The sequence below is a fragment of the Lontra canadensis genome, unplaced genomic scaffold, assembly GCF_010015895.1.
Source record: "Lontra canadensis isolate GAN:19392208 unplaced genomic scaffold, GSC_riverotter_1.0 scaffold324, whole genome shotgun sequence".
NCBI lineage: Eukaryota > Metazoa > Chordata > Mammalia > Carnivora > Mustelidae > Lontra > Lontra canadensis.
The window spans coordinates 44,774-61,985 of NW_022631318.1; the positions used below are offsets into that span (position 1 = coordinate 44,774).

Here is a 17,212-nt window from a genome sequence, read left to right on the forward strand (position 1 = left end):
TATTGAAATACATAATTTCCCTCCTATAGTTCTAAATTTATCTTGAGAAATAAGTAAGTCAACATTTCTGTTATACTTAGATATGGATTTTGAAAATATTTGCCAAATGAGATCAGGCTTCAGTTAGAAAAATAGAAATGTTATTCCGAAGCTCATGTACCTTGCTTAGTGTGCTCAGTCGCAACAGCAAAACAAATGGGTACGACCCGGTAAGTGAGTGTTTATGTCCAGCCTCTGAATAAAAGATTTCAAAAAGTCTGCTCTTTTTAAATTTTTTTTATTTTTTTATTTTTTTTAAAGATTTTTATTTAATTATTTGACAGACAAAGATCACAAGTAGGCAGAGAGGCAGGCAGGGGGTGGGGGCGAAGCAGGATCCCTGCCCAGCAGGGAGCCCGATGTGAGGCTCGATCCCAGGACCCTGAGATCATGACTTGAGCTGAAGGCAGAGGCTTTAACCCACTGAGCTACCCAGGTGCCCCCAAAAGTCTGCTGTTTAGTGAGTTTTATGTTGCACAAATGACAGCTTTCACTGTTTTCCATCACAGTAGACCCTCCCCCCTTTTCCCCTGGGGGATATGTGCCAAGACGCCCAGTGAATGAATGCCTGAAACCACAGATAGTCCCGAGGACTACGTATACTTTGTTTTTCCTTTTACGTACGTATACACGTACCTAGGATGAAGTTTAATGTCTAAATCAGGCACAGTAAGAGATAAACAACTGATAATAAAAGAGAACAATTATAACAATATACAGTAATAAAAGTTATGTGAATGTGCTCTTTCTCTCAAAATATCTTCTTGTCCTGCGCTCACCCTCATGATGACGTGAGATGGTGAAATGCTGTGCGATGAGATCCAGTGAGGGCAGTGATGTAGGCACGTGACAGAGCATGAGGCTGCTGTGGACTTTCTGATGATAAATCAGAAAGATCATGTGCTTCCTACCTGAACCCACAGAAAGTCAAACTGCAGATAAGGGGGGGACTGCAGTAGGTTCAGGAACAAGGGTAGATTTTTTTTGGATGCCCGAAGCCTCATGGGAGAGAAAAATACAGTGATTGCAAAATATCGCTAATGTGTATTATTTAATTTTTTAACAATTTCCCTGTGTTTCCTGCTCTATACTCTATACAGGTTTTCTCTCTGTCTTGACTAAGAGTATATTTTCCCAATTCTGTAAATGTATCTAATCCAGGTGTGTATGAAGTTAAGTTTACACATTACAACAAGTCCTCCACAGAGAGGTTTGTAAACTAAGAGAGTGGCACAACTTGTGGGGAAAGTGTTCTTATCAACTTGGAACTTAGAAATCTATACCAGGTTCTCAGTGTGTGTAGTAAGCATTACTTCTAAATGTCACCCAGTCATGCAGATTTGAAGAGATACTGTGTTATCACTGAGAGGGATATTTTTAAGTTTATCATCAAGTTTATCTCACCCTGTTTGCAAAATATCCCAGCATGCTGGAAGAAGACAATTTTCAGCTGCAGAGTCAGCCATTTTCTCCTTTGCTAATGACGTGCGACTGGATGAAGCAATAAGGCATTCTAATTAATAATTAGGGAATGACTGAGAAATTTGGTCAATAGCTTGCTCTTTTTTTTTTCCCTGAACAATTTGGGAGCTTATGGAAAAGTTAAGTACTCTGAGTTTACAAGTACCTTTTTAATCCAAAGTTTTAACATTTTGTTTATGACTGCCATTAGACATTAGAGCTTTGCCAATTTTACCGCTATTGCACACTTGATAAAACTATGTAATGTATTGCACAGTCTTTTTTTTTTTTTTAAGATTTTATTTATTTACTTGACAGAGGGAGAAACAGCAAGAGAGGGAATACAGGCAGGGGAACTGGGAGAAGGAGAAGCAGGCTTCCTGCTGAGCAGGGTGCTGGGCTCGATCCCAGGAATCTGGGATCAGGACTTGAGCCGAAGACAGACAGACGCTTAACAGACTGAGCCACCCAGGTGCCCCTGCAGGGTCTTTTTTTTTGTTAGAATGCGCTTCACATGAAGCCAACATGTGCTGACTAGAGTTAACGTTTTTCTCTCTGTTGTCCTTGTTTACACTTAGAGATGTAGCATTTGTATTTGAACATGCCCCTCAATTCTCATCTCATTCTTATAAAAATAATGTGACCCATTTTAAAAGTGTTTTTTACATTAAATTTAATGAAAATGTTAGAGTTGTCATGCAGTAAAAAAATTTTAATTACTAATGACTTTTCTAAAAAACCTGAGAATTCTTATCCAAAACTTGGTTGAAACTTTTCCTTAAAGTAAATACTATTCTCCTGTACTTCATGTTTAATTATAGAAATATGTGTGCTTGTACAGGAAAATTACACATTAGGGTGTTATTCTTTTGTTAGGATATCATTATTATTATTATTTTAAACATTTTATTTATTTATTTGACAGAAAGAGAGCAAGCACAAGCAGGGGGAGAGGCAGGCAGAGGGAGAGGGAGAAGCAGTCTCCCAGCTGATCAAGTAGCCCAACGCAGGACTCAATCCCAGGACCCCAGGATCATAACGGAGCCAAAGCAGATGCTTAACTGACTTGAGCCACACAGGCAACCCCTGTTAGGATATTATTAAAGTGACCATCAGACACTAGAAAATTTAATTAGATACAATGATCAAAAAATTGAGTCTTCCATGTCCTTTAATGTCCCTGGATATAATCATCACAAAAATTACTACTGGTCATTATATTTGTTGAACTATAAAAGCATGCACCGTCCTTTAATTTTTTTTTTAATTTTTAAAGATTTTATTTATTTATTTGACAGACAGAGATCACAAGTAGTCAGAGAGGCAGGCAGAGAGAGAGGAGGAAGCAGGCTCCCCGTCGAGCAGAGAGACCAACACGGGGCTCGATCCCAGGACTCCGGGACCACGACCCGTGCCAAAGGCAGAGGCCCCAACCCACTGAGCCACCCAGCCACCACCAGTCCTTTAATTTTTGTTTCTGGTTAGTGTTATTTGATTTATTTATCTGAAAAAAAAATCATTAAAATTGGGGCACCTGGATGGCTCAGTGGGTTAAGCCTCTGCCTTCGGCTCAGGTCATGATCTCAGGGTCCTGGGCTCTCTGCTCAGCGGGGAGCTGGCTTCCCTACCCCCCTCTCTCTGCCTGCCTTTCTGCCTACTTGTGAGCTCTCTCTTTCCATCGAATAAATAAATTCTTTAAAAAATCATTAATATTCAGTATATTGATTTTATTATTCCCTATTTAGTTGCAACTTGCAGTTCGGAAAAACATTGTTCTAACAACACTGAATCATCTGGTTTGGGAGGATAAAAATAAGGACCTACTGTGGGCAGTAATGACCCAGAATAATGTGGGGAAAATAAGGGTGCAGTCTATGTGCCTGCCCCCCTGCCTCTTACCCAAGCCTGCTCATCATGGTGTGCCTGTGTGTCCTGGGTCCAGAGTTTGCTCTTCTTCTCAGGGGAGATGCTTGGTGGGGGAAATGGACCTACAGCATGGGTGGGTGATACCTATTCCCCTTAACTATATTAAACAACCTAAGCTTTCAATTAAAAACATGACTAAGAAGTCAGGAATCGGGCACCTGAGTGGCTCAGATGGTTGGGCGTCTGCCTTTGGCTTTGGTCATGATCCTAAAGGTCCTGGGATTGAGCCCCACATCAGGCTCCCTGCTTGGCAAAGAGTCTGCTTCTACCTCTTTTTCTCCCCACTGCTCGCCCTGCTTGTGCTCTCTTACTCTCTCTGTCAAATAAATAAATAAAATCTTAAAAAAAAAAAAAGTCAGGGATCATAAGAAATTTGAGCAAACAAGCTCAAATGGTACGTCCAGACATACCTTTTTATTCAACCTCCTCAGATGGACCAAGCCTCGTGATCTAGCAATTCATGTTTTTTATTTGGTTTTGTTGTGTTTTTGTTTGTTATTCCCTTTTTCATTCTCTTCTCTATCTCTTTCTTCTCTTTCTGGAGCTTCTTCTGTTAGATGCATGCCAAGAAATCCTCTATGTGTACTATGAATAAGGGGCAGAACCCTTCTCCTTCTGAATCTCATTTCACATGTCATCTATGTGTGTGTGTGTTTTTAAAGGAAACCTTGTATGTATGGAATGAACCTAAATGGTGCATTAAAGGAGTTTCTTTGCCTGAGAAAAAGTTGTCAACCTGCGAAACAGTTGACTTCTGGCTGAAAGTGGGAGCAGGTGTGGGAGCATTCACCGCGGTTTTGCTGGTGGCTCTAACTTGCTACTTCTGGAAAAAGAATCAGAAGTAAGTAACTTCATTGGAGTGACCATGTAAGAACTGAAGGATCTCTTTTGTTGTGAAAATGTTAGACCTAATTGTTGTTACATCCAATAGTTTTTCTCAGAAAGATAAGAAACTGCTCCTATGAAGGAGTTACAGGAAAGACCTTTAAGAAAGGGAACAGGAATGATCATTATTCTGCTAATAGATGATAGAACATTAGAGGTGATTGGATTAGACCTATTTGTTACAAAATAGAGAAAAATGGAGGCTCTGGGTTATTCAAGTAAATGGGAGCAGAGCTGAGATGAGAGGTCAGGTTTTCTCTCTGCCTGTATTTTTCTTTTCATGACAATGTTGTGTCTTCTTGCCCTGATGTTTCTTTTTCAGTTTCTTGTGAGACAACTAAGTATGTAGGCAAATGCAATCTGTATTTACTCCAGAACTTCAGGAATCTAGGGTTGAATATTGAGCCTATTTCCTGAATATATATTGATCTGTTATGAGATTTGACTCTTCTAAAATGATTATATATCAGCGGGGCTCTGAAAGTTCTGTATTGTCGTATCACAAGGCCATTATAATATCCAAGGTGGTGAATTGAAAGGAATGAGGTATGTACAGAAACAAGAAAGACCAGATCACTGACCTCAGTGGTATTCTTATTCTTATGAACTAAACTTTGAAAAATCATATAGTGCCCAAGCTTCCAAATATTGATATATTAAGAAAACGCATTCAGACTTCACGGTTTCTCTTCGTTTTTAAAAAGTTCTTCATAATTGAAGAATTTAATCAATGTACAATAATTGATAGAGCTAACTATACTGCCATGATTCTCTGAAATCCTGGAAGAGATTTGTGTGTCGATGGTAGATAAATGGGAGCTCATAGTGCTTTGGCTATAAGTAGAGACATTGCTTAGTAGAGTAACTTTACCACAAGAGCATTTAACAAGGTGGTGTATGACCACCTAAATTGGTATTAATTTATATTAAACAGCCACTTTATTTGTTTACTATCACTTAGACTGGAGTACAAATATTCCAAATTGGTGATGACAACTAACTCAAAAGAATGTGAACTCCCAGCGGCAGACAGTTGTGCTATCATGGAAGGAGAAGACAATGAGGAAGAAGTTGTCTATTCCAATAAACAGTCACTACTGGGAAAACTTAAATCCTTGGCAACAAAGGTGAGAGCAAAATTTTAACCTGTATTACTGTTCATTTACTAACAAAGGGCCATCGTAACCTAAGAGTAACTTTCATACAACCCTGTCATTAAGTCTTTCTCTCCATGGATACGTATCCAACAGAAATATTCTTAGAAGTACACAAGGATATTGGGGAGTGAGCACTGTGTATTGTGTAATACTGATGAATCACAGACCTGTACCCCTGAAACAAATAATACATTATATGTTAATAATAAAAAAAAGAAATTACACAAGGATATACATTTAAGATTATTCACTGCAGCATTGTTCCCCCTCCCTGTTAACAGAGTCAAAACAACCTTATACACCATGAAAAAGGAGTTGATAAGAAATTTCCACGTAGCAAAATGATGGAGTCCTGTGTGACTAGGCAACTAGTAGAAATGGACATATGTATGTCCATAGGTCCAAAAGAAATAAAAACAACACAAAGACTATTAATATCTATTAAAGATCAATTTATGTTAGTCTTTGCAAAGCAGACTATAAACAATGGCTGCTTTGGGGGAGGCTTGAACCAATGGGAGTCTTTAGTTTTTGAAGTGGTACATTTTTATGATATTTGAATTTTCACAAAGATAATGTGTTGTTTTCTAATATTAAAAATTTTAGGTTAAAAAAGATCTTATCCACTCATTCTTTTTGTTTGTTTGTTTTATTTTGTATTTTATTTTGTAACATGTTTTTTTCACATAGAAAAAGTAAAATTATATAAACTGTTGAGGTATTAAAGGTACCTTATCAGATGCCATCATGTTTGTCAGCTTTGAAATGATTACAGTATCCAAACAGATTAACACTAAGCCTAAAATATTATTTGTAAACATATTTTGTTGACATTCTTTACCATTGACTTAAAAGATGAGAAATTACCAGTGTACCTACACGTAGCTTTAAAAATAGAATGAAACAGAAGAAAAGATGTGTTTCAAATGATTTTCAGCAGGCAGGACAGGTAACAAAAGATTACATTTATTGAGAATGTTTCAGTCACTATTTCCTTTTACTCTCCTAATTTAAGCACATAAATATATTATAAAGGATGATTTAAAACAAAATGAATAAGCCATATTCCCCTTCTAATGGTGATTTAACTTTGTTAGTTTTCACTGTCGTACTTTAGGAAGGAGGTTTTTGCTACGGAATAACAAATGTATAGCTAGTGTTAAGAACTGAAGATTTCACCCAACTTGCAAGGTAACAAATGAGCCTGCCACTCTTTCATGGACAATTTAGGAGGCACAAGACTCCTGGTCAGAGAAAAAGCACTCAATGCTCCCAGTGGACACACTAGCCAGGGTATTAGCATTCGTACCAGTTCCCCAAACCCCACTTTGCTCGGGGCTCTGTGAACAGGAACAGATGACACACACACACAGTGGCTTGCATTACAGGAAAGGAACTCTAGGCTTTGGGAACCCGACTTTTTTTGAACAGGCAGTAATCATGCCAGTCCTTTTCTGCAAAGAGAGATATTACTGTTACTATACTAGACAGTGTGTGTGTTCATTGCTTCAGAGGGAGACTCCATTTCCTGCCAGATGCTCTGGAAAAATATAATTCCTTGAGCTTCTAAGGCTGCTTTTTATACAAAGATCCTTAAAAAGATGGTCTTAAACAGAGGGAAATCACTGTCCTGCTCATAAGATCTACAGAAATGCGAAGAACCATGGAGAATTATCTCCCCAACATATCCAAACCTTATTTCTACACCATCTTGGCTCCTGGTAAATTTTCCCGTCAGTACAGCATGCTATCCACCATTCTGTTTAATCTGTTTGACTGAGGCTGGGCTCAAATCTGGCCAATTTACTGCATACATCATTTAAATAAAGCTACTACCATTAGGACACCAAACAGCAAGATGAGATGAACCTGAATTATTGACTTCAAATATAGCCCCAGGCTCCCAGATCCAACTAGCTGAATAAATCCCATAAACCATGAGGGTCCACCTTAGAAAGCTAGGCAGCTTTAAGTCCCAGTATTGACCTTTCTACTCAGCCTGAGACCTTTGCATTGGCACTGAGATCTTTCCTCTGTAAGATTCATGTGGAAGAGGGTCAAAGGTATTTTCAAAAATTTGCAGAACCCAACATATCTCCCACTTTTGTATACATGGCCATGGTACGGGAACTTAGTGAACAGGATGATGGCATTCCAGATACCCAAAAGAGATGAGTGACTGCACAGACTTCCTCTTGACCCTTAAGGGTAAAGTTGAGGGCAATTACATCGTCCATAATAATGTTTGAACCATGAGTTGATGTTGACCTAAATGTCATCAGAGGCTGAGGTGGTGGCATGTCATATTCTAGCTAACTCAGAGACAATTTTTTTACCATCTTTTCTGATTAAATAACTGCCTATAGGATGAATAGGAATAACACCAGTTACCCCTTCAGAGATCTCTGAATAACCAACAGTAGTCTCATTTTGAAAATCCTTGCAGTTGTCTAAATGTTGATGATATGTTGGGGCTATTTTCATGAATAGTTGAATTATGACCACTTATGACCCCTCGTAGGGTACAAGTTAATGACTGGCTTCTACATAAGAAGTACAGTCCTGAAGGTGCACAGGGTGCCTTTGGAAAGAAAGTCTTACGGTTGTTGGAAACACCAAGTGGGACCTGCATTAGTTAGGCAATACAGTCTGATGGTGCCTGCAGCCCCCTTGCTGACTCATAAACCTTAGGGTTCCCAATTCACTTCACATACTTGTGTCTCTTCTTTGTTTTTGAGAGGCTGCTTAAGGACTGTCAGTCCAACTTCTCTTGTTGGTCTATGCTGGAAACTGGGTGGTGCTTGTTCACTCCATGGAAGGACTGAGCAGAGGCAATGGGAATGTTGGTGTTGATGTTGTTATTCGGGGCAGAAGGTGGGGTCATTTCCTGCTGTTTCTTATAGATTTCTCAGTAAGTTTAAAGGGACTTCTATCTGATGGGTATGGTGGACCTAGTCTTTGACTAAGTTTAAAGTACTTGCAGCAGTTTGAGAAAGGAACACTAATGCACTATCCTTCATAGAAGGTGACAGGGAGACTCTGAAAAACAAATTATCATTAATATCCCTCCATCCTTCATACCTCTCAGGGTCTAAGGTATCTGCCCTCTAGGAACCTCATTATCAGACTGCATTGTTGATCTTCTTCCACTGCCAAAAATAAGTTTTCCCCATTTTAGCTAAAACTTCATCTTATTTCTCCTTATCCCTTATTGGAACCTAGACCTCTGCTCCAGAACATTCAAGTGCAAGAGGGACAAAGGCATTTAAAAAAACTTATGATGGAGACAAAATAGGTCTTCTACCTTTGTATGGGCTATGGTAGGAGGTCTTGATGAGCTGTATAGTCAACCAAGTGGTTGTTATCCTTTTGATCTAGAATCATGACATTTCAATAAAACAATATAGGTGGCTACATTAGGATTGTATTTGAATCTCCTAGACTACCTTCTGGCAGAGCTACCACCTGACATTCTAGGGGTTGCTTAAGTAAAAAGGACACCTCATGTCCATGAGTGGACAGGGTAGAATCCTGGGTTTTAAATAAATGTATATAACCTTATATAGGTGCATATAACCTTAACCATTTTACCGATAATTATACATGACACAGCCAAGAGGAGATGATCCCTTTCTGGGGACAAGCATGTTTAGTAACTGAACGACCTTATTAACTATGTGGACCAGGAGGAAGTAGCGGGGAGATAGAGTCAGAAATGTTTTTGATTCAATTTTGAAAAGGCCCTGGTTGTGCTCAATGATACCTTTCAACAGTATGAGGTGTGAAGATCCATTGAACACCTCTATGGTCAGCCCATTTTCAGGTAACTTTTGTGATATAAAGGGCACCATTGTTAGACTGAAAACAATCCTTAAAGTCACAAACACTAAAAAGGTTTTTTTCAAGGGCCATAATGGTGTGGCTCGAGTTAGCAGATCTGACTGGAACAGCAACCCCATAATGTGAACAGGTGTCAAAAGAGGTAAGGCGCAACTGATACCCCAAAGAAGTGATCAGAGGTGTGACCATCACTTTGCTATGGAAAAACTTGTCAGTTCTGGGCCTGAATGCTGAGTCTTGCATGCTTGGTAAACTCTGCATCTGCAAAAGAGTCCTTTACTTTATGCCCAGTGTGGGATGGCAGATTCATTGCTATGGCAGGCAGAATGATGGGTCCATGCAGCATTGTGGCAGTCTGTCCTATGCAATCTCTATTGTGTGCTTAATTCTCTTTGATCTTTTCAGATCACGAGTCCTTAATGCAAGTATCTACATGAGTGACCCAGATGATTTGATCAGCTGAGATTTGTTTCTGGAATTTGTTTGCACAGAGAGGAGTAAATTTGATGTGTTAAGTCTATAGTTTTCCAAGTGGCAGACCAAATAGTGTATTGACGCTTGGTGATAGCTCAAGAGTTAGTGGTGATCTAATAAGATTTATCAAGATAAGTACTGGCCACAGCTATGAGAATGGCTGTGGGTTCAGCCCACTAGACCAAACAATTTTGTAGGTTTTCAGTTATGTATACTTGGTGCTGAGATAGGACAGCTATAGCTGCTGGTGGACACCCACTGGGTTTCCACTTTTGCAAACCATCAGTGAATCAGGCCCAGACATAAGGTAGAACGTAGATAAACCAAGGACTAGAGCCAGTGGGTTCATTTTTGGAGGTAGAGTAAGAGACAGAGTTGCCCCAAAGGGGTATGCTGCCAGTTTTTCATGTGAGATTGAGATGCTGCTGGGCAGGACCAGCCATATTCTTGAATATACCACTTATATTTGATAAGTGAGACTTATTAGGTCTTTGCCACCTTGCTGACCCACCGTCAGTGTGACCATCGGGCTATAGACTCACAAGATGTGCACAGGAATGGCTTTCAGTTTTGACAAAAACTCAGTTATAAGCTCATAGCTGCTTTTCAGAAGGGCTATACCTGGTAGCCATATCAAGGTAATGAATCTAAAATCCCCAAAGATGCCTCTGGGGCAGGCTCCTTTCCATTGCTGAAGTCTTTGTCAGAATCAGCAATCACTGAGAATTCTGTCCCAAATTGGTCGTTAGGGCTGTGAGGCCACAAAGGTGGAGAGCATGATTCAGCTTGCTGAAGACCAGGTAGCCTGTTCAAGTGAGTCCATGCTGTCTCCAGTAGCAGAGCGTCTAAATAAGTGCTGGACTGTTCCTGCATGACTAGCCAATAGAGTTAGCATTGCAAATCTGGTCACATCGTCTCAAGAAACTTTACTTACATAGCAGTTTCCTGATTTTTGGTGGTGGTGGGGGGTGTTATCAGCCACCTTTGTTGGCAGAAGTCTGACAAAAAGAGGCAATGCTGTTGAGACTGAGACTTTTGACTTGATACTGACATTGTATCATTTATGTCATGACATATTTCGGCACTGGCAAGTAGAGACACTTGTGTGTAATCCTGACACAGACATTTGTTGCAAATGGCGGAGGAATTAGGAGCCCTTGCAATGCCCTGCTATCTCTCCTTTCCATGGGACTGCTCTTGACCAGGGGAATCACTGCTGGTACTTAGGAGAGGAGGATGTGTATGCATGTACCATCAATTCCTTCTAGATTTCTGGATGTAGAAGCAACAACAGTAGCTTCTTGGATAGTCCTGCAGAACTCATCACACAAGGTCCCATTATCTTAGCTCCCCTGATGAGAACCTTCTTAACCCCCATTAATGGAATTCACATGTTCCTCTCCTGTCACAGGTTCTGGTAGGATGGTCGTAAATGTTTGAATCCTTCCCCTCCTCAAGGCTCCCTAACTGATGTAGATGGTTGTGCCTGGCCTTCAGTCCCTCTTGGTGTCAGAAAAACTAATCATCTTTCTCCATAAAGCAGCCAAGGTCAAGAGAGACGAGGAGGAAGAGGTTAAGGGTGCAGAGAGAAAGACAGTTTCTGTGACAATAGCAAGCAAAAGCATTTTCTTTTGTTTTTCAGCAACGCTGCTCAAGCAAACTTCCAGTGTTTTGGTCCACCTAAAATCCTATGTTGCGTGGCAAGGTTATCATTCCTGACATCATCTATTTCAGTGTTAGGACTTCTTCTTGTCCCAGTCCCAGCCGGATTGATTTCAGACTGACACTGGAAGTGTTTTGTCTTTTATTGATTTAGGCCTGACTTGCATATTGGAGCCTTTTTTAAAATAAGGGAATCTACCTTATTTCTTGTTCCATTTTCATAAATCTAAATTATTGCCTTGTTTTAAAATAAAGGATAGGGGAAGCTTCTAGGGTGGGGCTGATCATATTAACTTATTAAGATTCCTTTGGGTCAGTTTCTCATTCTCCAGTGACCTTCCACATAGTAACCCAATCTGGGGTACTAAGAGCCCCATTGCTTGTCAGTCCCTCCCTAGACTTCCTGTGGGGATTTTCTACTGATTTTCAGGGAAATCTGCTAAAGAAGGCCAAAGCTCTGTTACTGCCATGGGGACCAACTACAAAATCTCTGAGACCTTTTACTGTCCTCTTTGAACACATCCAAAGTTGGCATGATAGAGCACAAGAGGTGTTTAGCACAAGGATGGCCCAGCTCTTGCCATTCTTAATAATCATTGACTCCTGCCACATCATCTCCAAAGAGAATCTGCCAAAATATAACAGTTCACCTAGTTTCTGGCCGTAAGTGGTTTCTGTTTTTTCTTTAAGGGTCATTGTTGGTGCATGTCTCTGTAACCTCTTGTGAAAGGGGGTGAAACCTTTTCCCATCAGGGTGTATTTTAGTACTACTTGTTCCCAAGGAGCACACCTGCAATTGATGGCCTGATTGGTGAGGAAGTCCCCAGTGGAGGATTAACAGCATCCAGGCTACCGTTCAGGCAGCCGAACCATGAACTCTTGGAACCACTTCCCAGCATTCAGCCTACAACCACCTCCCCGGTTCCTTCCAGGCAGTGAAATGGAGAACTTTAATTGCCTTGTTGATCAAACAGTTTGGTCACCATGTTCGTTGCTAAGTCTCATGGACTTTGCTCAAATCTTACTAAACAATGTGTGAGGCTGTCATACTTATTCTACTAAAAAGACACCTGTCAATTTTCCATCCTCATCAGCAAAACAGCGAGGAACTACAATGGTTATGAAATTGCACTATATTTGCTAGCCAACAAATCAGCCTGCATACTTTTATGGACATTTTGAAGAAAGGAGTCTCCTGGGTCAGAAATAAAACAAGTCTATTATTCATAGCAGTAGCAGTGGCCAACATGAATGCTTATTTTGTTTCCTCAGGCCCCATCTCCCACAGAGTGAGGTGGCCTAGGTGATACACAGTGTGTTATGTTGCAGAAATGAGCGCTTAGCTTGGGGAATCTGAATCTTTTCTAACAGTCAGGAAGCATGTCTGCCATTGGCTCTGCAGGGGGAGACAATATCAGGGCTGCAAGCAAACTTTTCTTGTGTTCTTCCAAGGCTTTTTGTAAAATATCAACAGCTTTGAGAAGATTGTGTATCATGAAGGGCAATTAATGTCTTCCTCAGAAGACTTGCAGAAACACGAGAGACCCATGGAGAATGATCTCCCATCGTCAGTATACTTAGACCTCTCTTGCCTGATTTGATCTTGTGATTCCCTCTTTGTGAGGGCATTGTCTTGTAATGGAGGAAGCATTCAGGCCCCAGGAAAGATTTTGAGGAAAAGTGATTATCTTTATTTATTTGACAGAGAGCCAGAGAGAGCACAAGCAGGGGAAGGGGAGGGGCAGAGGGAGGTGGAGAAGGAGAAGCAGGCTTCCCACCAAGCAAGGAGCCCGATGTGGGACTCGAACCCAGAACCCTGGGATCATGGCCTGAGCGGAAGGCAGACGCTTAACCAGCTGAGCCACCCAGGCTCCCCAGGAATTACAAGTATTAATAAACTATAAAGTGTTTCCTCCTCTTGCAGTACCTCCTTCATTGTTATTTTATAACCATAAAATTGAAAGCTTGAAAGATTCCTGAAAACAGTCACAGGAAGCATGGTGGAGGATAAAGTTTTTCTTCCTGAGAAGGTTGAGTACACCTCTTTTTGTTCTGAATAGCAATTTTAATTGCCATAATAATTTAAAAAATCATTTCAATGAAAATTTAAAATGCTATGGAAAAACTGAAAGAACTGTGCCACGGTACAGCCACATACCCACCACCTAAATTTTACTCTATTTGATTTATTACCTATCTTTCTAAATCTCTATCTCTCTATTCATTTACCAATAAATTTTTTTTGATGCATTTCAAAGTAAACTGCGGGATTCAATACATTTCACAACTAAACACTGCAGGATACGTATAATTGATGAGAGAATTCAATATTTTCAGTTTTTTCTAAGGGATAATGTTCACATAGAGTGAAATGCCCACATAACAAGTATGCAATCTGATGAACCCTTGGGAAGTGCATATTCTTGTGTCACCCCAAATCCTATCAAAAAATAGAATATTAACCTCATCCCTGGAAGAGGACTCATGTACTTTTGCATGAAACTGATCCTCATCTTCACCCCCTAGAGGAAACTGCTGTAGTGATTTTTTTAAACAGTAGATTTGTTTTGTCTGTTTTAGAACTTCATATAACTGTAATTACACAGTATAGAGTATTTTGTGTAAGTTTCCTTTCACTCAGAAAAACATTTTTGAGATGTATCTACCCTGTGTTAATTGGTGGTAGATTCCTTTTTATTCAGGATTAGTATTCTATTGTATGGATTTGCCAAAATTTTTTACCGTTCTCCTCTTGATGAATACTTGGGCTATTTCCAATATGTAGCTATGACTAAATCTGCTACTAATATCATTAGACAAGTCTTACTGTGTCTCCTATTTAAAAAATGTGTTGTGCCTGGCTCTGTGGAGTGAAAATGGTTGTAAAATTTCTTAACTGTTATGTCATTTAAGATCTGGCTTATCTTATATATATGTTTATTCCTGTCCTAAAGTCAAATCTTATTTGGTATTTTCCTCCCAATACACTGGATGTGTCAGATTTTTTTTACGGGTTTACTTTTCTTGGCTTTTCTCAGCGACTATAAAAATGTGTCTTCAGGGTTTTTTTTTTTGTTTTGTTTTTTGTTTTTTTGTTCGTCCCATCATCACTCATGAGATACTATCTGATAGACATCCTGCCTGGGTTTGGTGCTTTGTCAAATTAGATGCTGTTTCTTATGTCAGAAATATCTGGTTTATTAGTATACGACACATGAACATCATTCACAGACACATACCATTATCCAGTGTGATGAGAACATTACACAGGGTCCCTTAAAGTACAGAGAAGGGAGTGCAATAAGGCTGTGACAGGGAAGGAGAAGCTTCTGGGGGAAGTTGGTTTTTAAATAAATTCTTGAATTTAGAACTCAGAAAAATCATTTGTATGGCATTTTTATGTCATACTTTAGTAAACTGATATCTAGAGAGGTTCCCTTCTTTGTCTAAGAGAAGGTTAGGTAGAAATTAAAAACCCATCTCCTGAGTTTCAATCCGGTGTTCTCCCTTCTGAAATGTGGCATTTCAGTACATTTGCATAAGCAGTAACAGCCTACCATGTACTAGGCCTGGAGCCATGTTTTGGAAATTTTAAAAATGAGTAAGATACAGTTCTTGTCATCTATAAGCCTCAGTTAGTGGTGTTAAGTACACACACACACACACACACACACACACACGTGTAAGTACATGTATATCCCACCTTCTCAATAATAGGAGCAAAACCCCATGTGAACAAAGAGGACACAACATCTAAAGCCCTAGGATGCTAATAACATGATTTTATAGAGTGTTTTCAGTGTTTTTTCAAATCACAGCTTTAGGATCACCAACAGGCCTCTTCCCCTTCTCCCCTCTGGAACATATTGAATCAAATCTTCTCAAGGAAAGATCATAAAAATCTCAGATTTCCTTTCTAGTTTATTCCTGGTACCCTAATGCTCTTTCCCACAATACAATGTAAGCTCCTTGAGGACAGACAGTTTGTGTCCTCAAGTTTAGTCCTGTTCCTGCAGTGCCTTGGGGCTTAATAAACACTGGAATTATCAACGGTTATTTCAATAAAATGCCATCTGGTCAACACGAGACTCCAGGCAAACTTCTTCAGAGCGAGAGAATGAGTGAGTGAGAGCACGGAGGAGATGTGAGGTCTGCCCTCCTGCAGGCACATTATCTCAGCGCAGGCAAGGGAAAGTGAGATGGTGGTGTTCACATGACGTTTTTCACATCCTCCTTTCCCTGTAGCCCGAAAGCTTGTCTGAAGTCTTGGATTTCTCCACTCAAATGAGAGAAAGCACAAAAGTTGCCTTATTTTTTTCTGACAGGTACTCAGGCTTTACTCACTTTTATTTTCTCATTTCACTTCTCTACTTCAGACACACATTGGTTTGCACCTAGGATTGGCCCCACTCCTATTTCCTTTATTTTAAAATACTCCTAGTTCTCTTCATTGTTATTCTCTTTGAAAGCATAGTCCCCCCACTCCATTCCAGCAGACTCCAGAAAGTTCTTCCTGACTTTCACAGTGCAACATTGAGAGAAATCTCTTAATTCTCTTTTTCCCCATTAAAGAAGTACTGATTTTAACAGGCTGCGTTTTGAATGTAATATGCAACAAAAGTCAGCAATGATATATCTGAGTTAAATTTTTGATTTATTATCTAAGATGACTTGTTTTTAATCTTTAGAAGGTATATACCCAACAGATTTTCCTAAAACATGTCAACAAACCCAAAGGATCTTGTGTCTTACTGCTGTTCTCCTTATTTATTTCTGCTATCCTTCTTACTATGTATTCTATGCATCTTGTGAATATATAGTTTCTGTCAGTTCTCTTGTCCAAAATTCATATGGCAAGGTCATCTGTTTCAGCACCCAGGTCAGATATCCCCTTAGGAAGGGTCTGGTCACAGTGGTTTCTTCGCTAAAATATTTTTTTGTGAAGCTGTATTTTTTGGTTATCTATTGAGATCATGTGTTTGCCTCTATTTTTGAATTGTCTGTCTTATTTCTTGGCCATCAAAAGCATCTTTCAGGGTAAGGATGCTATCTGTTTTATATCTGCCACTCTCCTTTAAATGTAAAATCCTAATCACAACGGGCAGGTATGTAGATTGAAATGATTTCCAGAACTTTCCTTTTGGACCCATAAGATCCTAAAATCTTAGTGGAATTTGAATGAGTTGATTTTGCTTCAATGTTTTTTTCTTCATAGGAAAAAGAAGACCATTTCGAATCTGTTCAACTGAAATCCTCAAGATCCCCGAATATATGAAAAGACAGTGCTGTAGCCTTCAGACTAATGAACACAGAAACCTGATCTCTAGTTCTACAGGACTGTAGCTTAGATCCTGTCTTCATATCCAGCACGTTGGTGATCTCACAGAGGGCCATGCCGCTGAAAAGGGAAGGAGGTTGAAACGTTTGATTGCCTTATCACATGTTCAAGTATTTTGCCAAAAATACAAAAGCAAATGGCTTGGGTCTCAACGGAAGATGAAACTCAACTCAGGAAGAGATTAATCTGTAAATAGACATAACTGAAAACCGAGGTTAAGCCCACCAGCGCACTGCTGATGCATGCCATATAATTAATGGGTAACTTTTATTCTTTATAACTTCTACATAAAAAGTGTGCTTTGGAGGGCAGATATGAGCATATGCATTGTGATTCTATTTATGTCTTTTCTTTGTTTATAGTTTGGGGGAAGATTTGAAAAATTTTAAGGTATAGTTTTTTTCCCATTATTTATTTTCCTGACCTTAAA

General features: G+C 39.6%; 1 protein-coding gene across 2 annotated transcripts in view; it reads left to right on the forward strand.

Moving 5' to 3' along the window:
• The window catches only part of LOC116862781 (UPF0577 protein KIAA1324-like), a 61,017-nt gene extending 43,805 nt beyond the window's left edge, over positions 1-17,212 (forward strand). For both annotated transcript variants that reach the window (XM_032850176.1, XM_032850177.1), the window contains 3 exons: positions 4,089-4,267; positions 5,273-5,438; positions 16,660-17,212. In XM_032850176.1, coding sequence (XP_032706067.1) covers positions 4,089-4,267; positions 5,273-5,438; positions 16,660-16,719 — 405 coding nt within the window. In that variant the 3' untranslated portion in view covers positions 16,720-17,212. The remainder of the gene's footprint in view (positions 1-4,088; positions 4,268-5,272; positions 5,439-16,659) is intronic.